The 24,547-nt window shown below is 36.7% G+C and overlaps 1 protein-coding gene across 2 annotated transcripts in view; it reads right to left on the bottom strand.

Moving 5' to 3' along the window:
• Window positions 1–16,933, bottom strand: part of CADM2 (cell adhesion molecule 2) — a 1,050,900-nt gene extending 1,033,967 nt beyond the window's left edge. For both annotated transcript variants that reach the window (XM_029215414.1, XM_029215413.1), the window contains exon 1: window positions 16,308–16,933. In XM_029215414.1, the coding sequence (XP_029071247.1) occupies window positions 16,308–16,368 (61 nt within the window). In that variant the 5' untranslated portion in view covers window positions 16,369–16,933. The remainder of the gene's footprint in view (window positions 1–16,307) is intronic.
• Between the last annotated feature and the right edge of the window lie 7,614 nt (window positions 16,934–24,547).

Below are 24,547 nucleotides of genomic sequence, written 5' to 3'. Positions count from 1 at the left end.
ACTTTTGATCTAATCCCAAAGTGTTTATATTATTAGATTTCTTCACACTTTAAGGTTATGGCAATATAAAATGGGAGTTACCTAATCCTTCTTAGAAAATTTTTCATTTGATAGAAAATGAAGGCATTCTTGTTAATGAATAATCTCAATTCCCTTATGCAGTTTCCCCAATCTGAACTCTTATTTGACAAATGTTTAACCACTGGCATTCATCCTAATACTTGTGACTTCCATTTTATTCGAGACAAGACATGAGCATAGAAGTATAGCAGCACTTTCACTTAGGCTTATTAGCCTAGAAGATGTTCATCTCAGAGATTATCTCTCTGCATTGTAAAATGACATGCCACGGAACCATCCTGAAATTCCATATTGATTCTGTCTTCTAAAGATAAAAGATTTGGGAGATAACAGAAAACACAAAAAGTTTTCTGTATAACATTCACTTTTCTATTAAGGTAAAACTTAAATGTTTTATGACGTAAATAGCTAGGAGGATTTATCCTATCAGAAAAAAGAAGGATATAGATTATTTTTGTCCCCATTCAAAATGATAGAACTACAATTCTACAAGAAAACACATGGGTAGAACTCTTGAAGTACTTCATCCTTATTTTATATCCAGATTTACATTAGAGAATAAATTGCATGATATACTCTTCTCCAAAGGTATTGAAAAATCATTAAGAAACAACTTACAAGATGATTTTTGATGGAAAAAACTGCAACCCTTTAAAATTTTCTCTTATCTGATTCTCTAAACCTAACGATATCTGAAAGAAGTCATAATTCTTACCAAGAAAATATACCCCAGAAATACCAGTGTACTAAATATACATGGACAGTGGAGTAACTTTGTTTGTTGTTGTTTACTCTGAAATAGGTTTGTTATTTTATTTCGGACTATCAAGTACCACCAAGATCATTGGAACACACAATTAACGATATCTAGTAAAATGAAAAGATTACTGATGGTTTAATTGAGGTTACTTTTCTTATAAAGAAGTAAATTAAGCAAACAACTCCTTTTCAAGGGAAAGGTTTTCGTTTTTCTTTGTTGAAAGGTTTAATTGAAATTTTTTTAGTATTTCAAATAATGTAAATAAGTTTTCCTTGAGCTTACGCATTTTGTGGCATTTTTATATTAAATCAACTCTGTACAAAAATTTTACCACTTTAAATTTTGATTAAATTAATAGTAAGTTGTTTGGCAAGTAAAAGAGCCAAAGCATTTAAAAACACATAATAACATAAATACCTGAAGATTTCAGAATTTTATACATTATCTTAAATGATGAAGAAATGAGACATTGTAAACTGTGACACTGCTTAGGAAGAAAATTTTTATCTGCTGTATGAAAATACTGCTGAAAACAAAGATGCAAGATCAACATAAATTTAGTTGTTTAATAAAAATAATGCCACTATAAACCAAAACTGTATCTTACCGAATGCACCTATTATATGAAAGCGTTTTTAATGAATTGAGAAAAGAACCAAAGAAGTCACTAAGACACAAAGATGACAGAACAGCACCATCTAGTTCCCTCTAGAAAAGTTTCCAATTATGTATGCATCTCTGACTTACTTTGGAAAACTGAATATACTTTCAAAATAAATCATTTAGTATAAAACTACACTCTTGCAAATTATCACCTACAACAGAGCATTTACTGGAATTGCTTTAATTTTAAAGTTTCCTTTAAAATATAAAGAAAGCGAAATTAAAGATTACAGTTAGGCTGAGGTTTTCCTAGCTGTGCAATGTACTGTTGAGTGAAATCCAGATAAATAAGTCTCTAAATAGAGTAACTATACATGCTAGACGACCACCATTATGATTTCTAGAGGATACATCAATTTTTTTATCTTATCTATTATAAGGTATATATCATCTATCCAGGGATCACACTGGCCAATGAGGTATACTATTCAAAAATACCATATAATCTCTTAGAAATATGACATCATTTGCATATTGAGGTCATGAAAGTTAAATATTAAAGGAAGTAATATAAAGACGTCAAGAATATTTGCAGCCCGTTCGTATGATATTGTATTTTCTCTCTAACATTTAAAATAATTGTATAAAAAATTCACTTTATTTAAAAAAAATTAATTGTATCCTCATCCATTTGCCAGTTTTGTTTACCAGTTGATTAATATTTCATATCATACTAATTAATATTTCAATCATATTCATAGAGATTCAGCAGGAGGAAATATTTCAGGAGCGACATTTAATCGGCACTATCAAAAGGCCATATTACAAAAGTACAGGTTTTAATCAGGCACGATGTACTGTAATATAAGCAAGGGACGGCATTTTAATATACATGACACAGTACAAGGAACACTGTTTCTAGATAGGACACTTTAAAAATGTTTTCCCTGAGGCATCGGCAGCTCTTTAAATGACTGTTGCTGGTAACATCAGAATTGCTCAAGCAGAACTTCAGCTCTAAAAAGCTAAATATTGTTGCTTGTTACATAGATCCTTCTCACAGACCTCTTCTCCCCTACATTCACTCTGCTGACCTGGTCATCTACAGTTCTGGCCCACTGAGCCTTTATGAAATTAAATGAATCATCCTCCTGAACAAATCAGTTAGAATAGAACAGGCTTGAATATTTCTGTTCACTTGTCAGCTTCTTTCAACTTGTATTAATAAAATAAAGAAAGAAACTGGCATCATACTGAGAATGTTTTCATGATAAACAACTGGAGGAAATGAGAGCCCTTTAGTCCAACCTTAAATAAAAATGTTAAAAGCCCAGTGAGATTTATAATATTGTTGCTAAATCAGTGATTTCATATCCTCACTGATATATCCACATTTTGTTGCTATGGAAAAGATATTAACATAAAAATAAAATTTTTATTTTTATTTCAGAGAAAAAAGAATTAAGGCATTGTAATATTTTGATTTGTTTATTCTGTATCTCAGTTACTAGAATGCGAGCTCCATAAGAGCAGAAACTATTTCCATCTTGTATACTTGTATAACCAACATTTACAATGCTGCCTTCAAGTACATATTTCTTGAAAAAAATGAATCAATAAATGAATAAGTTATGTTTAAGAAAATCAATGGCTATGAAAAATAAAATGATTGTAGAGATCTTTACATACACACATATTAAATGCATAGAAATACAAAGATGAGCTCAAAATTAAAACAATTCAATCCACTCCCTAATAAAAATGACTAACAGAGCAACAGTTTACTAATTTTCAAAATTGATCTATGGATGTAATTTCATTAGAAAAAACTGTACGACCCAAGGTCAGGCTGATGGCTACAAAATTAATTTATAAAAGTCATTGACAGAGGGGAAAAAGTTCTGAAATTTATACAGACACATATCAGAATAACAATCACTTAACATGTGTAAAAATGTTAAATACTGAATAATGCATGAGTAGATATAAAAAATTAAATTTTAGTAAAAGGTATTTAAGGGCACACAGTTAATGTTATAGTGACTGTGTTATAAAAGATTTTTAGGTGGAAAGTGAAAAGAAAAACAGCATTTCTGCAGTTTGCCATCATCCATAAGATCTTTCTACAACATATTGCCAAAGAATGGATGTGGTTCCAATCTCTCAATTCACAGATGAAAAAACTAAGCTGCAAGAGAAGTAACTCACTCGTATCTAAAATAGTGGCATAGCTTTGATGAGAACTTGGGTCCCTTGATTCCTACCATTACATCTTGATGCTGCAGGGCACTTCCAAAAATCAAAGTCTAAATTAGTTCAGTGGTATCTCCTCCCTCTATAGAATAGAGAACTCTCACTACAAAATAAAAGACATTCAGCAGGTCAACCTCACTACCACTCCCACACTAACTGTATTTTGATATGGCAGCTCCTTGTATTCCACTCAAGGATCATGAGTATCTATTATTGCCTCTTCCTCTATCACCAAGTCACTCCCATCCTCCATCTGCGTACACCAAGATGATGTGAAGATCTCAGAAGGAAATATTTCTAATGCCTGAACATGTTTACTGCTACCTTATAGTAAGATCATTATTAAATGATAAAAAGATTATCAGTCTTCCCAACCTGTCCATACCCATCTGTCAAACATAGTTGTTGTATTATAAAATGTACTTTTATGCTGTCACATCCTTCAAAGATAATCTGTTCTGCTTTGTTGGTAGTCTGTATCTGTACAGTCAATAAAATTGGGTAAAGCAAAGCAAAAAGTTAAAGTAAATCTGACTTTAATGACCTCTATCAGACCTCTAAAAAACTATGAACTTATCTCTACCAATATCTTTAACTTAGCTATCCCACAGAAGTGAAAGGATATGGAGAATTGAAGTTCACAATACCATCAGTCTTACCTCACCCACAGCATTTCTATGTTATATATACATATATATATATATATATATATACACACACACACATATATATGTATGAAGCAAGCCAGTGGACATGAAACTATCCTCTATAAATGTTTCTTGACCTTTAAAAATATATTCATAAATATTATCAAACACACTTCTTTTTCGTGCTAGTTACCATCAAATCTTTTTATAAAGACAATGCACTTAGTACAATATACTTTTGGTGAATATTATGGATGTTGTTCTTAATTTGTCCACTCTCAACAAGAATGTTGGTCTGAAATGCTTTAGCATTTAAAGTAATAGATAAAGGTACTTCCTTCTCATATCAAACTGAAAATTCAATTTCTGAGTGGGCCATTATGACAAAAATGTTGAGAAATATAAAGGTGTGATTCTTCCACACATTTCCAGTGTTTCACATACTATATGATTACACATAAAAAATTTTAAATATGTCACTTCTAACCATAGATTTATAGGATATCTCAATATAATAAATAAAATTCAGTAACATATTAAAATAACTTTTCATCAAAACAGTGATATAGTCAACAAAATTGATTCCCAAACTATCTTCCCTTTTTCTCACTAGGCTCTGGAAAGTGAATCAGCTGGGGCTAAACAAAAGCCACGTTAAAGATGAGATTATTCTTACCTGGCTGTTGCATCATACTGACACTCACATCTTCACATAAAGCAAGATTTTCAGTACTAACAGAAGCTATGGGGGAATATAATTCTAATATTAACTTCATCTCAGTAAACTGAGATAGTTTAATCTACTTTGAATATCTGTTAACTGAATGTGTATTTCTAACAGGCGGATGATACAGTGATTTGGCTTCAAGTAAATCTTAACTTAGCCTACTTAATAATATCCTTTCAAATGCCAAGAGTCATGAAACAGTCAAAAATCTGAAAGACAATGAGGAAATTATTTTTTTTAATTTGAAGAAAAACTATATAACTTTTAAGAAAAACTACATTTCTCTGGGACATTTTAGATAAAGAATTCTTAAAACACTTTATGTGGAAATAGAGTCACTACAAATTGTAGAAAGTCTTTTCACTGTTGGAGTTCAGCTCCCAGTAACTATATTTAAATTCTCTTCAAAAAGCAGTTAATATTCCCATTCTACCTCCCACTGTCTTTCCAAATGCAAAAAGAAAACTAAATCAAATTCAACCATAGCAAACATGTGTCCTCAATTGTAGAAGTATGACTTAGCATTAAATATATATATATATATATATTTTTTTTTAGAATTTTCTGTAAAAGCCCTTTTAAATAAAACAAATGGAAACTCCCCGAGTTAAACTGAGAAGAATATACCCTGAATCTGTACTTCAAGGACTACTCAGAGCACCTCGTCTCTACAGCTTGGCAATAACAAAAGCAGGTCAGTCCTCACTGATAATCTGGCAGATCAAGGTCAGTTTGTAATTCCTCTTTGTTTATACATTTATCCAGAAATACCAGCTACTCTAAATAGAACAGTAAGATGATTTGGCTTCATGTTTATCCAAAGTCATCATCAGGAATATTTTGGGGGCCAGGGATACATAAAGAAAGACAAAGGGTTACAATGCCCAGAGAAATCAGGGAGATTCAAAGCTATGAGACAAATGTTTTCAGGGCAAATTTGAACTGACTACCTTAACTGAAAGGAGTGATTCTACATTTTTTGTGAAGTATGTCATTATTTAGAATTATATTTCTTAGTATTCATTTTTGTCTTCTCCCTGTACTTTACATACAAATGAAAATTGATTGCAAACATTTATTCTATTCAGAATACTGTATTGGCATTTTGGCAATTATAAATACTTAAATATTATTTGGATCCAATTAAAGAGATGCGTCATGATTAAATGGATTGGAAGAGAACTAATCAATCAGTGGAATGAAAACATTAAAAAATAGACATTCGATTAGGCAGTTGAAATAAAATGAAGACTAAGACCCTGCACTCTAGGGGCTTATAGTCCACTAGAGGAGACAGACAGATAAATACCTAACATTCAAAATGCTATAATAAAAATATATGTAGGGGTTATATAGATCATAACATAGGCAAAATAAAATGTTTAGTTCTCTCATAAACTAAGAAAACATAAATGCTTAAAATAATCAATAAAGGGCAGATGGCACTCTTTTGTCTACTAAAAAAACCACATCAGATTCTGGTCAAAAATTCTCATAAAAAACTCTCACGGGTTCCTGGACATAGCATTTTTTAGCTACCATTAATAATAATAAGGCTTGGAAAATCATTCAGTTGTGTAAAATAATGAAACAAAAATTCGTTAAAAGTGTCAGTATATCAACTTATAAAATGCTTTTTACTGCAATAGTCATAAAAAAAGAAAGAACAGTTGTATTTACAAATTAAACTCAAATTTTTGATGATATATAACCCAGGAATACAAGTAAGTCAAGGGGTACAATTAATATAAGTATACTCTTAAACTCATGTAATGTAGGAACATATCCTTTTTATAAATGGTGACATGTACTAAAATGAGCAAATTATTTGCAGCTATTCCTCCACAAATATAGTCTCTCTCTAAAAAAAAAAAAAATGTGTTTCTTTCTCCCTCTCTTTCTCTCTCTCGTTCAATATTCTTATATATTTGCACAGTTGTCCACATTGCATCCAAATCAAAAACTCAAAATATGTCTTAAATTTGGCAATGTACTGACATTTAGCAGCCCGTGAAGATGGCAGGCAATTAATACTATCTAAAAATCTATAGCCTCAAATAATAACCAGCATAACTTCAAGATCCCACCATAGCAAAATGTGTTAATGGACTAGTTAGGGAATAGAGTATTGATTCAGGAACAATTTCTGATTCTTCTTTTTGTTTGGGAGAGTGAAAGGAACAATCCCTATTCAGGATAGGGGATACACATTTTCACTCATTATTTTATTTCATTCCCAGAGCAAAGAACTATTTAGAAATAACAGATACTGTATTCTGCATCACAATGGTGAATTTCATTCTGCCTTGGCAGGGTAACTAGTAAGTGTAGAATGTGAGTAACTGCTTGCTATACTGGAGTCATAGATATATAATTGCCTTCAGAAACATCCTTCTCTGAATACCACCTACACATTAATACATGACAGTGAACTTACAGCCAGACCCCTTGTTCTATCCACATGATCCCTGAAAAGGCTTTGAAATGAGGACACGTGCATAAATAAGGCACACTGAATATCACAGTACATGTAACAAACTAGAGTATTATGAATCCTTAGGGGAACCTCATAGAACTAATACATTTTCTAAAGAAAGCTGCACATGAGTAAAGAGAGCCTAAAATGCTAATTAGGTCCTCTCAGTGAAAGCTATAGAAAAGTTGATTCCTGAATCCTGAAGTTGGGCACAGAATGGAACATTTGTATACAGAAAGACTGAAGGGGGAAAAAAAAAGAATTTGGCATAAAAGCCCTTCAATAGATGATTTACACAATTCTTGAGAAAATAAATGAAGCAAAATAAAAGGATAACAGTGGGAGAATTCCAAACCTCCTGAAAGGGTTAAGTAGGAGAAGTGATTTCCTATTAGAAAAGAGTTATGTAACAACAGAGGGAAATACACAGCCTAGCATATGCTAATTTAGTCAGCTTTGCCAGGCGTTTCTGTGTGTTTGGCTGGCTGACTCACATTCCTTCCCTCCTCTTTTTGCCATTTTTATTATGAGACTAAGAAGGTTGAACTCTCACGAAATGCAATGATAACAATAACAAAAACAACTACATACACACTGTACGTGTTTTATCCTTGCTAAAACACTGGGGTACGAGCCTTGGAAGTTCAAAGAGAAAACACCCAATCTGGACATATTCAGTACATAGGTTTAGCAAAACTCCCTTTAACTAAACTTCATCCCCCGTTAATTTCTTTTAATGGGTCCTTCAGGTGGATAGAACGGTGTGGAGTTGGTGGATATTATATTGCTAGAGAATATAAAGGAAGCTGAGTTACTATTCAGATATCAGACCATAAAATAGATTGCAATAAAGGAATGACAAATCAGAAGCTTATTGTGCATTTTATTTGCTGTTCAATACAAATATTCTAATCATCTCTCATTTCAGCCTAAGTCTACTACTTAAAATTGAAAGCAGAGGACATATAAAGTAAGAGAGGGAATGGAAGGTATAGATGTCAGAGACATTTTCTCCAGCAGGGATATAGGACAAGCTAATGTAAAATATGAATTTATTATGAAAGTAGAAACATATTTTATGCACCATAAATTTTAGGCTTTGATGTTTAAGTTAGCTTTATGGGAGGCACTTGTATCTCTAAATGCAAACAATTTTAGCAAAGAAGTTAAAAGATTTCTTTACAAGAACAAATTAATTGGTTTTATAAATTATACTGAATCAATATAACAGCTATACACTTAGCAGTTGGCAGCACATCCTTGTCAGGAAAGGTGCTTTCTCACTCTGCTCCCAAAGATGACTTTAGATAAACAATGCACTGTCACTGTAAATAAGCCATCATCAAATCTATAAAATTATTAGGGGGGGTCAATTTAACATATAAATGGACTTTTGTACGCTTATGTGAAATTACTTACACTATTTGATCACACTTAGCTTTAAGATTTTCTGTTCTTCAAGGCAAATGAATGCTTATTTTTGTTCTAAACATCCCTAATGACGTCAGTATCTAGCCCCCAGAATAACTGCTTAACTGTGACTAAACAGGGGCTTCCCCTTCAGCATTCAGATGGCTGAAAAATAATTTAAATATTCAAGTGAAAACTATTTGCTGACTCAGAAAGAGTTATCCCCAGTGTTGAATAATGACTGTCTTAATATTTACTTCAAAGACTTCTAAAATAGAATGTGAATAATTAATGGCTGGCTGTCTCCATGGCAGGTCTCCTTACAACCTCAGCCCTGTCTCTATTCAGGTAGCAGTAGGTTCTCATCACTCAGTTTTATAAGCACAAAAGAAGATCCAGAATAAATGCTGAGCTCTATTGCAAATTCAGAAACTGTAAACCTTGCGTGTATGTGTTTTTAAGTGGAAAAGTTAATCATTGCCGCAGCCTAAGAAAATGTATTCAAATAATACCTTTTTTAACCTTCATAAAAAGGGTAAAAGAAAATAAGTGCAAACAAAATAAACTTTTCCTTTTTCCTCACACTTCATCCCTGAGAGCCCCAAGCTCTAATTATGTACAAAATTATAAACACGTCCTTCAAACATCTTTACAGTTAAAAATAACTGTAAATTTTAGGCTTGTATGTGCATATATATAGATAAATGATTGAGGAATATTTCCTTTCTCAGTAATTACATCTTTGATTTGGGCATTAATATTTAACTCATACCTAATTAAGCAGAATATTTACTTTCCTAATTTTTATATATATTACATATTACTAAGATAAAAATAATTTCATATCTGTTTAAAGAAACCTACTGAACACATAAACAGGACCAACTGGCCTCATTTCTAAAACAAAAATCAATATGCATAATATGTTCAATTACTTTGTTCTGTAGCAAATGGAATCAAAATAAAAAATGCTACATTAGTTACTGTTATCTGATAGGCTTCCATGATAGGTTGCCCATAAGGTCCACAACTCTTACATTTATTAAGGAATGTATTTGATGATTTTGCCTGTGTGATAAATAAAATTGTTCAGACAGAAGGGAAATATTCTCTACTAGTTTGACGTTAACACAAATTCCAATTTATGGCACTAAATAAACTGTGTGAACAAACATTGAACAATTAATTCCTACTCCTTTTAAAACTACTGTATGCTCGCAAAACAGGAAGTGCTGTAATAAGGAAAAAATCAAGGGACTGAGTCCTTACTCACTAAAGGAAGAGAAGGATAACAGAGTATTTGCCAGCTCAACATTGATTAGGTCCAGCACATGTAAATAACTGCATAAGAATCCTATTTTAACTTTGCTATTTATTTTCATTAAACTGACCCGTGGTCCTGATAGTTTGCAAGATAGTTGCAAGTTTGTACCATTCATTTGATGAAAATGTTGATAATTTTATTAGGATTTTTTTACTACATTAATCTCTAAGCAAAATATGTGTTCTCTTTTGCTTTGCCATGACCTCACATGATTAGAAATACTCTCTGAATTGTTTCTAGTTATGAAAAGCTGAAGGATGGTTCATGTCCACTACAAGCTATGAAATATGAAAAGACTTCCCATTTCACTCATGCCACATGACTGCTTTCCTGCGTGTTCGCCTGCGGCTGCAGAGCACATTAGGCCTGAGATGCCATTTGCAACATCACACAGCAGGGGGCTTCAGCTGCCACAGCTCTAGGTTAATCTTCACCCACCTCTTTACGCAAGGAATTTGCAGAAGATGTCTTTTTTTGATACTACAGAACTGCACTCCAAAAATGCTTGACATTTTCAAATAAAATGTTGGCAATGAACTTGTCTTTTTAAATATTTTAGGTTAAATCAGTAAATTTAAGTCATGCCCTTCATTTTTTTTTTTTTTCATGAATTGAGTTTGTAATCTTATGCAAAATATTTGTGATTTTTAATTCTGGAAAAGAAAAAAAATGGGTAGGGAAACCTCATGTCAAAGAACAGCTGATCAAACTGTATTCGTCTAAAGATGTATATCAACAGCTATTGCTATGACAATTTTTTATAGGAAAACAGTTTTCTAAACCAATACGACCTACAAACTGTTAAAATTAGCTCATGTGTATTATTTAGCAAAGTATGAGTGCTGATATATTATGAGGAGAAGGGACCATTTAACTCCATCATGACTAATTAGGACATACCTATTATTCAACTCAAAACTATTAGGCATTTACTAAACTGAGAATAAGAAGATTGCACAGATAAGTAAAGCTCAGGGCTTGCCATCAGGAAGCTTAAGTTTAATAAAAACCAGGCAATAGAGCTGTTTTAAGAGGGTAAACAAACCTGTATCTGACAATTCCACAAGGGACTTCTGACTTCAGTTTGTGATTTCCACTTCCTTGATTTGTAATTTCCCTTCTCACTGCCTCCTCAACCTACTCAGCTAGCTGCCACACAATGGGGGATTTTGCCAAGGAAGTTTAATGAAGTCTATTAAAACAAGGAGTCTCTATCAATAAATCTCATAGAATGCATGTCAGCATGATCAAATAAAACAATAATATGAAACACCTATGTTATATTATTAATGTACCCCCAAATACTTCATAATAGACAAATTTTACTTGTCTCAACCATTTTTTACCCCATAGACCCTCTATTTTAAAAAGAAAATTGATTATCACTTGTTGTTGATTTCAGGCCACTTTAAAATGCATGCTTAGGATGTCTTCCAACATTTTTGCACATCCATTTGCTGTTTAAGTGATTTAAGTAAGTTTTTCTTTAAGAAAAATGACTATCTCACTATTTAAATGTGGGGCAAATATTTTTCACATATTTGATCTTCTGGTGGAAAAGGGAGGAAGAGGCCATCTCAGTTGATGCTTACCTTTGTCATATTATGTTCCCAGAATTCTACTAGCTGTAGAAATAGGGGAAAAGATAATGAAGTAAGCTTCCATATCTTGATACTAAATTAGTCTAGGAACTCCTCATATTTGCAGGGAGATTATCGTATTTACTGTCTGGTGTTTGCTGTTTAAGTCATAGTCATTGACTCTTGTGTATAAAGTCTACTTTTCAAAGTTTCAGCTGTTAATCAAAAAAAGGAAGAAGTGAGTTGTATCTTAGAAACTGCATTCAGCATAAGAAATGAGCTCAACATGGCTAAGGTTACTACATGTAGAGGGAAAAGAGTGGGAGAGACTTATTTTTAGGAAGTATTAAGTTGTCAATATTTTATTAAGTATATATAAATGTATTTTGCATTACAATGTGTTTTCTAAAAATGTAAGGGGAGGTGCATGACACACACTGAGGCAAGTAATATGTATGTTCAACAGACCTTTAACTTGAAGATCTTTCTAAGTATAACAAATTATTTACTAGAACGTCCCATAGCAACACACACACACACACACACACACACACACACACACAAAACCCCTAAAGCCCCAATATTAATGTTGGGTATGTTTTTGTGTAAAGCTAACTCTAAAAAGGAAATAAAGTTCTCAACAAAATTAGAATCTATGCGTCTCTATTTTGTGGTTACATTTGCCCTTCCTTCCTTTTTGCCCTTTCTAGAATTGTTTGCTGTGCTAACCAAGACAGTCTCCATCTTTGCAGTGTCTCCTCAGGCATGGAAAAGGATACAGCTTCAGGGAGGGTCAGCAATTGAACTGGATCTACTCTGTAGCCAAGAAGAGGTCTTAGTTGCAGGTGGTAAGCTTTTACACTCCTCATTCTACAGAAATTCATTTCTTTAATGTGTCCCCTGCCCTTGCCCCAGGTTCTCCCTCTATGATGGAAGAAAATAAAAAAGGGTGCTGTATAGCTTAATACTGAATCAAATTTTATTACTTAAGTAGTCTACATTCCAAGTTATACCTCGGTCAGAAACGTTTATTTTCTATCTAACTATGCATTTCCTAAAGACCCATTGAGGATGAAGTAGTAGATGTTGTAGAATAGAACTATTTAAGCCTTTTTTTAAAAACTCATTTTATCATTATCTTGAATCTCACCACTGGCTTATCACTCTACATATTAACAAGCCAAAAGATTGAGGTTGCTTCCCAGGAAAAGTAAAAAATTGTTGACAAGGTAAAACACAGTGAAACCACAGGGAAGTTGTGTTCAAATGAGTCTTCTTGTCTAAAATAATGCATACCACAAGAAATGGGATAATAATACAAAGGATAAATAAATTGATTAGTATGTCTTAAGTGAATATACCACTATAGTGTTGATAACGCTAATAATAAGAAGCTGCAGACTGTGTATAGTATTTGCCTAGTCATAACTACTAACAGGCAGAGCAGACTACCTCTGGCCAAAATCAGTTGCTCGCTAGTTCCCCCGCCACCCATCCTTCCCTGTGCATAGAAAGGAAAGACCTGCTAAGTATTTAATCTGTGTCCAGGAAATAAAGCTTTCATTTTACAATCTAACCAAGCCCTAATAAAACAGTAGAGTAGTGGGAGAAACATAAACCTGGACCCTGAAGCAATGTTTTCAGCCAAGACCAAGACAGGAAGGCATGAGCAATTTGTTTGAGCAGGAACTGACAATATCAACAAAGTGTGATGTGTCTGTGGAGCAGTGTTTGATAAATGTGAGGCAGCCATAAACATGAGAAGACAGTCCAACGGGGCTTTGTGCCTCCTCCCGCTTCTAGTTTTTTTTTTTTTTTCTTTAAATCTTCTTCTCTCTTTTGGTGTATTAATATGCCCTGATCTAAGATGCTCAGAAGTACACATACATCCTTGAGCTGGTGCTCTTTCCCTGGTTGCTGTATAGGACACTTATTTATTTATTTATTTAGACCTGCTGCTGGTTGCAGTGGTACATTTTCTCTGGTATACTTTCCACCCCTCTCCCCCAGTCTGCTGTGAAAGGCAGCACTGTTTCAATACTTGGTTTACATACTTAATAAAAGAGGCCCATGCCCTTAATAAAAAAGAATGCAGCTGATGGAATCTCTCAGGGTAGAGAAAGAGTAAATCCTCCTTCAGGCTGAGAGAGAGAGACAGAGAGAAAGAGGCACCAGCAGACAGTTATTTTGCAGTGCACTGAATAGACAATTCACAGGGAAATGTTGAAGGCAGAGAGGACGTGACCCCCAAGTGCAGTCCATTACCCACATGCTCTATAATAAATAATCTTCTCACACCAGCCCAGTAGTGTGTGCAGTGACGTGCCGGGGCCAGCATACACAGAATGGCAGGGAAAACACATCCAGTGGTGTCGAATTTTCATCGCAATCACCAAATTAACTGATTTCCCCACATCACACTCCCCTTACTCGGCGTGGCGTGTGCGGACACACACGCAGACACATACACACACAGCAGAGCTGAGAAATGCAAGTTACTGAGAGGTGAAGTGGGGTCTCTAGGAGGATGTTTCAGGACGGATTAGAAATCTAAGTAATGTGTCAGCCACCGGATTACTTGTGTGAGGGTGGCGGTATAAGCGGTGGGAAATGGGACCAGGCGGCATAAGCAAGAAGAACAGGCTGTCTGCCTTCTCAGGGATTCTGGCACATGATATATCTAAAATTTACATCAAACATAAAATACACAAAGTTACCACAAAATATTCTAACACATATCTCTGCAAGTTCAGTTAGTTAATTCAGGATAATTCTGTCCACTATCTCTTCTTTCACATTCATAAATATGCATTAAAAAATATATGGTCCCGGTCTACCGGAGGAGGCTAGGAGAGAGGATGCATTCCAAGAACTTGCTGAAAGATGGTTCATTGACCTCATTTAAATCCTCCAAAGGCCGATTGGGTTTTGCACGCCTGTGGTTCTGTGTCTTACTTTCAGATTCCTTTTACCCAGGGACGAATAAATTTGATCAACTTATCTTTCCTACAAATACACAAATGATGACAGAGGGGATAGAGGTGGGCAAAGGTTTATCAAGAAATCAAGAGTCACGTAGCTTAAAAAATATCATATGGACCATAATTTCACATCCATCCTCCCTGTATCTCACACTCAAGCCACATCCCTACACCACTCTCTTCAAAGCAACAATCTTCCGCCTTACAGCCCCTGCCCACTCAGCCCTAGCATGCCGCCTCTGCCTCCACTACCACCCAAAGGGTGCTCTTCCTATGCACTCCTACTCCATTTATTTCATAATCAGCATCGTCCTCCCATTCCACACAGGCCCCTCCTCCCTCCTTCAAAAGAGAGGGTCTGAGGAAAAGTGTACCCCAGTTCCCTAGCCAGTCTGCATCCAAAACCAGTGATTTGCATAATAACAGTGTTTTGTGCGGTTTCCCTCCGCTGCGGTCACAGGGGTTCCTACATTTCACGTGAAAGGATAATATTAATTACGGAAAAGAAGCGGCAGATAGCGGATGGAGAGGTAGGGAATCAAGCGAAAATCCCTTAGCAGTAAAGTAACTGCTAGGGTGCATATGTTTCTTGTCTTAAGAAAAAAAGAAAAAGAAAACCACACAGACTGAATAATAAAAAGTCAGTTTGTTTATAAAGTGGCTTTTGGTCTTTTAATTCTTCCCTTCCCCGGCCCTCTCTTTTTATTTCTTGGTTTATTTATGCATTCTTTCTTTTTCCGTTTACTCCTTTTTTTTTTTTTCTTTTTCTTTTCGTTCTTCCTTCTCTCTCTCTCTTTTAACCTCAGACAGTCTCCTCTCTCTTCCTAGGTGAATGACATGTCTCACAACACATTCCCCCCCCGCCCCCTTCACCGGGGATGTTATTGCAATGCACACAGTGCTGCCGCTGCTGCTGTTCTCGCCGTCTCGGTAGCTCGCTCCCAGGCTCTCACACACTTTTTAAAGGCACACGGATATGATGATGGTGGGAGGAAGGGGAAAGGGAAAGACGACCCGAAAAGGGGGAGGTTAAAGAGGTGACAAGAGATGGAGAGGGTCGGTCAGGAGCGTGATGTGGGAGGTGGCTGGTGGGGGTTGCTGGGAGGGTGGAATGTTCAGAGAAGGCACAAGTTGCCAGCCAAAAGGCGTGGGAGTGTGGGGGGGGGGGGTTGGTGCTGGCAATGATGGAGAGTGAGAGATGTAGGACGCTCAGGTGAATGAAAAGGCGAAAGGTGCCCGTAAGGGGCTGACTGCCGAGAGAGCAGGGTTGAGACAGCGCTAGAGATTCGAGGGGCTGGAGCAAACTGCCACTGGCCCCTGCCGCACCGGGGTGTAGGGCGAGGGGGTGGAAATCGCCAGGGACTGGGGGACTGACTGTAAGGGGGAGAGTGGAAATATGGGGTGGAGTGAGGATGATGGGGAACGGGCATGAAGTTGATGCTCCCCGCGGCGGGGCGGGGATTACCTTGTAGCAGGAGCCCGCAGACACTGTAAAAGCGGAGAACGGCGCTGCGTTTCCAAATCATGGTCCCTTCTGTGGAGGGTTTGGAATGGAACGAGGGGGGCAAAGAGATGCTGGTGAGCGGAGCACCAGAGTGCGGGGCTCCGCCGGTGTCTTCCTCGCGGAGCCCTCTGGACCCAGGGTCCTCGCCGCTGCGGTGTTCGAACCCGCGGACGCTGATCAGCAGCAGCAGAAGCGGCAACGGCGAAGCACCGGCAGAATGGGGTTTCGGTGGGCAAAATAGTTTCTTCTCCTCCTCCTCCTGATGGTGGTGCAGCCGCGACAGTCCGTCTGCCAGGCACGGGTTCGGAGCTTGCCTTCCTCTCCGCGCGCGCAGCAAGTCCCAGCACCCGCCGGGGCTGTCCGAGCAGGTGGTGCAGGGATGCCGGGGTGTCGGAGAAGGGGCGGACGAGGGTTGCAAGGAGTGGGTAGGTCACGGAAGGGAGAGGCGGGGAAGAGGGGGAGCAAGCAAGCAGCAGCCGCCGCTTGCGCTAGGGGTGTCTCGGGGTCCTGGGAGTGGAGGTGGAAGCGGTGCTAGAGGTGGAAGCGGCGCTAGAGGCGGTAGCGGCGGCAGCGGCGGCGGCGGCGGCTCCCGGATGCTTCGGCTGCAGCAGCAGCAGCAGTGGCAGCGGTGGCGGTGACGGCGGCGGCGGCGGCGGCGGCGGCGGCGGCGGCGGCGGCGGCGGCGGCAGCGGCGGCAGCTCTACAGAGCACCAGACACAAGGGCAAGCTCACCGCGGTGGTGGCCCCGCCCCTACCCTGGCCAGGGACAGACACCGCCCCCCGGCCAATGGAAACACACCCGCCCACCAGGCCTGGCCAATGAGAGAAAGGGATGGGTGGAGACAGGCGCCGGGAAAAACAAACAGGCTTCTCAAGGACCCTTCGGGCCGGAAGAACTGAATCCCCCATTCACACACCCCCGGCTGTTCTCACCTCCTTAGAGAGTCTCGCCCTAACTTTCTGAGGAGACAGCACCTCCATTAATCAGTGCCTAGCCTTCGGGAAGGGTTTAGCCAATCGCCACCGCGAGGGGGCGGGGTTAGCCGTGTCCCCAGCAGGTTCTGGAACCCGTGGTGGCTGGGCCAGGTCTGGGTGCTAAGTTCTTGTGCGCATTTGGACTCCTAGAGCAGATGGTGGCTGCACCTGCCCACTCACCAGCTGCAGTAGCATTCTCTGAAGCTCCCAGAAGCAAAAGGGAAAGATTGCCGAGGGCGTGGGAGAGGCTAAGTATAGGGAACACCTACCTGCCTACAAGAACTTGTGTGACGGAGGAAGAGTTAGGGGTGGAGGAAATTAATTTGTTGTTGCTGTTCTTGAGAATTTGACTTAATCTAGACGTAAATTTCAGTAGAGCTTAGCAGGTGACAGTATCACATCGGTCAGTACTGAGATCAGGTAGATCCAGGTTCAAATCCCATAGCTGTCACTTTTTGCTTCACAGTGTTTGATGATTTTACTTGAACGTTTAAATCTGAAGCCTCCTCAACTGCAAAATAGGGATAATAATAGTACTTAACTCTTGGAGTTGTAAGGATTAAGTGAGAATGCAAACCTGTTAGTACAGGGCCAAGCAATGTGTAAATGCTTTATAAATGGCGGCTTTAAGCTGTTTAGTGGGATTCTTCTAATTCGGTATAGCAAGAAATCTTGGGCAATCCTCCATAAATGTCTTAACAGCAACCATAAGGAAGGGAGAAAAAGCATAACTGCTTTCTTCAAGGGCTTAACCAAAGGTGATCATGGAAAGAAATTCAGGAATCTGGAAAGAACCATCCCTATAAATCAGCACCCTGAATGTGCCCTTTAGAAGAGGAGATATAAATGAACAGGACATAAAATAATCAGAAGTTGTGTTTCCAAACGAGCTTAATTCCCAGGCTTTTCCCTATGACCAGTTTTTAATTGGACCAAATTAGCAGACGATGGACTAGTTCGGTAGTGTTAAATCAGTCACACCATAAATAAAGTCCATTTTGTTTGAGCGACTACACAATAGAAACCTGCAAGCAAGGAGACAGAGGGAAAGATGAGAGGCAGGATCAATACTGAGGCCCTTAGCTCTTTCTCATTTGTTGCTTACTTTGCCACAACCTTTTACAACTTCAACCCCTGCCTTTTAACTAATGACCCATTCATTTCTCTCTCCACCTTTCTCCCCAGGTTCTCAAAATTAAGAAGCCACATGTCCATAACAAAACTGCAAGAAAGAGGATATGTGAATACTCTTGTTATTGTAGCAGATAGTTGCCTACTGTGAGTTTTAGCTGTTAGGAATCTAAGTCCAAGGATACTGCTATCATTTAAACTATTGTGAGCATCAGAAGGTGAAATTCCAATCATTATTGACTCATGCTTAGGTTTTGTGTCAGGGAGTATAAATAAAAATGGAAATGCCAAAGAAGTTAGGGTTTCTTTATCGACACAGTAGTTAGGGTTCCTGGGTTCTAGTGCCAGCTGTATGACCTTGGGCATATACTTAACTTCCCTGACCCTCAATTTCCTCAACTATAGTATGAGGAAGCTGTATTTGATGACTTCTAAAGTCTCACTGAGCTAAAACAAAAAAAAAAAAATTATTACTCTAAGATTGTTATGTTCAAGAAAATGCCCCAACTGAACATTTGAACATGAGTAGCTCAACATTTGTGATCAATACTCAGAAGCAAATTGTGTTTTTGTTCTTGTTGATAACTACCAGAGCAGTTAGGATTTCTATACTGAAATAGTCTATAGGTTTGCAATGCTGTATGTGATCTCAGACCAGCATCACCACCATCACCTGGGAACTTGTTAGAACTGCAGAATCTCAGGCCCTACCCCATACCTACAGAGTAAGATTAAAGATTCCAGGGTGATTTATATGTACACCAAGATTGAGAAGTTCTAGTTTTTAACAGTGCTTTACTGCACTCTCAACCTCAGGGAGAATTTCGTGGGTGTTCTATGAAATGGAGGAGACTAAAAAGCCCTGAGGATTTTTGTTAAATTGTTATTTTCAGGAACCCCAGGAGTCTCCCTGCCATCATAACACAAAAGTAACTCTTCTTGTAAACCATAGAACAAATTGAGTAATTTAATTAGATAGTTTAAGAATGGCTGCAAGTTTGATTGTGATGAGAATCATAAACTTTAATGTGATTAAGAGCTCTCTTTAGCCCACACACCCAGGGGACTGGAAGTGAGTTTGCATTTATTTCAGTCCTGGGGGGGAAAAACACTCAAAACATTAGCTCTGGCCATTTGGATAAATAATGTTATCTTCAAGTACAAATAATAGATAATGCTCTACTTTGTAAATAGTTTATTCTTAGATGCTATTAATCAATTAACTTAAAAAATATCAAATGCCCAGTGGTTGTAAGATCTTTCAATGTTTTAAAATGAGACGAGTCAATATGTTCTAGAGTTGTCATTGTATGAATAAATTCATTTCTAAACTTGAAACATTTCTTAGAATGCAATTAAATATCTTTAAATATCTTCATTTCAGAGTTTTAAGGCTATCATTGTCTACATATATTATCAGTGTCTCAGTAAATGTACAAAGTAACTGACCTCTTATGAACCATCAGGCAATGAATTAATTTTATAAATTGCCAAAAGATGGTATCTATCCATGAATCCCTATATGCAAGAGTCTAAAATATTAAACCTGTTTGGAATATTTTCTTTACTTTTTTTTATCATTAAGCCTTGTATTCTCCTTCTCTTCATGGTAAAATATTGTTCAATATTTCATATTTTAAAGTAATTTTTTTTTTTTTTTTTTTGCGGTACGCGGGCCTCTCACCGCTGTGTCCCCTCCCGTTGTGGTGCACAGACTCCGGACGCACAGGCCCAGCGGCCATGGCCCACGCGCCCAGCCGCTCCGAGGCATGTGGGATCTTCCCAGACGGGGGCACGAGCCCGTGTCCCCTGCATCGGCAGGTGGACTCTCAACCACTGCGCCACTAGGGAAGCCCTGAAGTAAATTTTTAAATGAAGGTAAATAAATGTTTTAAATGTAAGTCATTCACTTAATACTCATTTTACAAGTTATATAAAGATAGCACATACTTTTTTCCTGCCTTGGGAATGATGGTTCTCTTTGCTTGTACTGTCCACAAAATAGGATGACAGCCTCATTCTTCCTGCAGTAGTATCCTAGATATTATAGTTCTTTTAAGATACATTTCACAGAGGAGACCACAGTTAGTTTGTACTTTATGATTTTTTTCAACAATTTGAAATAATTGGTACTTATCATGAATGTGATGTTTATGCCTTTTTTATTCGACTAGGAGCAAAGTACTTTGTCAATAGTTTTAAGGTGATGGATGTGATAATTAACTAGATAGGGAAAATCTTTTCACAACATATACATATATTAAATCATCACTTTAAATATATTACAAATTTGTCAATTATACCTCAAAGCTGAAAAAGAAAATAACAATTTTAAAACCAGTTTTAATTGTGACAAAAGTTTTTGAAAGATGAATGGGAAAATTATTGTGTCAATTTTTTACAACTATGGATAAATTTAGTAGGACTTTACATGATTAATAGAAATATTTATATTTCTCTTTTAAAATATTAAATTTAAGTGAAATATCTAAACACTTGAAATATACAGTCATTATAGATACCCAGGACTAAAAATCTAAAAATCCATGCTAAATTGACTCTCATAGTAAATTGAGTCTTGCAGTAAATTGACCTAGAAAAAGAAATTTCATGGCCTGGTGAAAATGTAGACCACCGTGAAAGAAAATTGGCTTTACTGAGTACTGGAAGCATTGATTGTCATTCACCATGCTCACCAGTATATTAAATATGAGGTCAGCTGCCTGTGTTGCAGAGATGTTAAGAATCCTTGGGTTTGGTATATATTATATTTAGTATAATACATAGTATATAGTATTATTTATATATATGTGTGTGTGTATATATCATACATATGATAGTATATAGCAATATTAACTGCCTTTATATACATTTTTAACTTAGCATTTTGCTACTGCTTACAAAACATTCAATGTCCTTCAGAGTTATGACCTATTATTTTACCCCACCCCATCTCAAATACTTTATAGCTAGAATTTTAACTTATATTGATGATGGTATATAAATGTTGAAAAGAAATTCACAGACATTCAGAAATTTACAATCTCAATATTAGCTGTTTCTTCATTTTTACATGAATAAACCAAGTGGCAATATGACAAACATCTATATGTTATCTCATTTTAATATATGCAGTTACAATATATAGAGTAAAAATGACCTTGTGATGTTAGGTATTATAAATTCTATCTCTACAATGATTGAAGCTAAATGATCTAAGATATGTGGCCATCACACTTTGTTAAACTCGTCAAAGGGGATAATTCCTTTTCCTCCATTTCCCCGCAAACAAGCAAACATTTCTCCTACTTTATATAAGATTGTATGATCCTAGAATTTAATATTAGCTAATATGTAAAATAGTAGTTTTGCAAATGACCAAAGGTAAGTGGAAATATTCTGGAGATAACGCCCAACTCGTGGACACTGATATTGAAAATGGGCTCTATTAAAAAACAAAACAAAATAAACAAAAACTCTCTGAAGAAAATGACATTATATTCATTCAAGTCAATTTCATACCTGCCGTACTGTTTTTGTATGTGGAGTGTTTAATACTTGGAACACTCCTTTTCAAGATCAACGTGTTAGTCATTTCCTTACTTTACGAAGGAGTCTGCTCAAATGTGCCATTCCCAGAGAGTCATTTACTGACTCTCCTCTGCTTCTCCACCCCCAATCCATCTAGTCACTCTTTATACATCTACCTTTTTTTTATGACCTTTATAAACTTGACCTTATATACTATTTAATTCAGTTGTTTACTTGTATATTTGTTTTCTCCCCAACTAGAATGTAAGCTACAAAAATGCAGGGACTTTGACTTGTTGATTGAATTTTCAGCAACTGGAAAAGAGCTGAAATATATTAATCATTCAACATATATTTGCTGAGGGAATTAGTGCATCCATGCAAATCTGACTACCTTCTGGTTTAACTTGTATAAAGACAGATTCAGTTATCTTCCCTCTCTGTATCTTCTTTTTAGGCATTATTTTCTTTTATAAATAATTCTAAGTATTATTAAGTGCAAGTATTCAAACTAAAAATTCAGCACTTATAAAAAATTAGATTTAGATTTTATTTACAAAAGAAATACATATAAGTTGGGAAAATACAAACTATGTAGGAATAAATAAAATAAAATAAATAAAACAGACACCCAGTGAAAGTTACTTTAGTGAGTTTACTCCCTATACATAACCACTGTTGACCATTGTTAACTATCCCTGATTTTTTTCAACAGCAAAATGTTTAGAATAAATAGATAGAAATGATTACAGTCTACCTATTAAAGTGTACACAACTGTTTTTTAGTCATCTTTGTAGTACCTTGTCTTAGAAGGTTCTTAGTATTTGTACTAGTATTTAATATAATTTATGTTAGGAATATTACATAGTTCTATGGAATGAGCCAGGTCAGACTAACAATACGGAAACCAACTGAGGACCCAGTTTTTGATCCAGATTGACCAAATAAAAGGAGCTATGTTGGACACTAAATAGCTGAGATAAAGAATTGTGAAGAACTCTATGATATTACTTGATTCCTGGTGAATCCAGGATAAATTAAGCTAGCTTATAATTCCAATGATTGAACAACCAAGTTGATCTACATCTCTAGGGAACATCTAATTTGTTCCTTAATAAAATAAAAATAATCAGAATAATAAGGCATCTTGAAGTAGCAAAACAAACAAATACTAAAAGGACAGGGTAGAATAGAAGGAAATAAGTTTGGAAAGTAAAATACAAAGAATAGCATGGCTTTAAAACTGTGGCTTATTCCTAGAGCTGTTGACACTAACACTTTATGACTATTTAAGTTTAAATTAAGTAAAATAAAATAAAATTTTAAACTATGCATCTTAGTCATACTACTCACATTTTAAGTACTCAATAGCCACATATGACTAGTGACTACTCTATTGGACAACACAGGTTGACAACATTTCCATCATCACAGAAAGTTCTACTGGATAGTGCTGTCCTTGCTACCAAAATTTGTATTAGTATAGGCTCTCCAGAGAAATAGAATCAATAGAATAGAATAGAATAAATAGATATAGACAGTGATTTATTGTAAGGAATTGGCTCATGCAGTTAAGGCAAATAAGTCCCAAGATCTGCAGTCAGCAAGCTGGAGACCCAGAAGATCTGAGGGTAGAGTTCCAGTCTGAGACCAAAGGCCTAAAGCAGGAGAGCCAATGGTGTAAATTCCAACCCAAGCCCAGGAGGCAGGAAAAGGGTAATGTCCAGATTAAAAACAGTCAGACAGAGAGAGAAAATTCTTTCTTACTCTAACTTGTGTTCTATTCAGGCTTTCAACAGAATTGGTGATGTCCACTTACGTGTAGGAGAGTATATTAGGATTCTCCTGAGACAGACAGACAGAGACTGACTTATTATGCAATTATGGAGGATGAAAAGTCCCACAATATGCTCTCTGCAAGCTGGAGACTAAGGAAAACCAGTGATATAATTCCAGTTCAAGTCTGAAGGCTTGGGAACTGAGGAGCTGATGGTATTAATCCCAGTCCAAAGACAGGAAAAGACAGTTGTCTCAGCTCAGTCAGGCAGGCAGAAAGAGGAAGTAGTCTCCCCTCTTCTGCTTTTGGTTCTCTTTAGGCCCTCAAGGGATTGAACAATGCCTGCCCACATTGGGGAGGGCTGTCTACTTTACAGAATCCACTGATTCAAATGCTAATCTCATCTGGAAACACCATCATAGACACACCCAGACATAGTATTTAATCTGGGCACCCCATGGCTTGTCAAGTTGACATACAAAATTAACCATCACAGAGGGGAATCTACTTTACTCAATCTGCTGATTAAAATGTTAATCTCACCCCCAAACACCCTTCCAGTCATACCCAGAAATAATATTTACCCAAATATCTCAGCACCCTGTGTCCCAGGCAAGTTGACACATAAAATTAACCATCACACTTTTCATTTGATAAATATCATGTTGGCATTCATTGTCACCACTATGATATTTTCACAACTCTAGGTCTACAGCCCAGACATTCAAATCCAAAGTAAATAAGATTAACCTCTCAGATATGCCAAGGTCCTTCCTAATATATTTT

Source organism: Monodon monoceros, unplaced genomic scaffold, assembly GCF_005190385.1.
Source record: "Monodon monoceros isolate NGI ecotype Baffin Bay Population unplaced genomic scaffold, NGI_Narwhal_1 Super_Scaffold_11, whole genome shotgun sequence".
In the NCBI taxonomy this organism is placed as follows: domain Eukaryota; kingdom Metazoa; phylum Chordata; class Mammalia; order Artiodactyla; family Monodontidae; genus Monodon; species Monodon monoceros.
The sequence above is the reverse complement of the archived record's forward strand: the minus strand, read 5'-3'. Positions and strand labels throughout refer to the sequence as shown.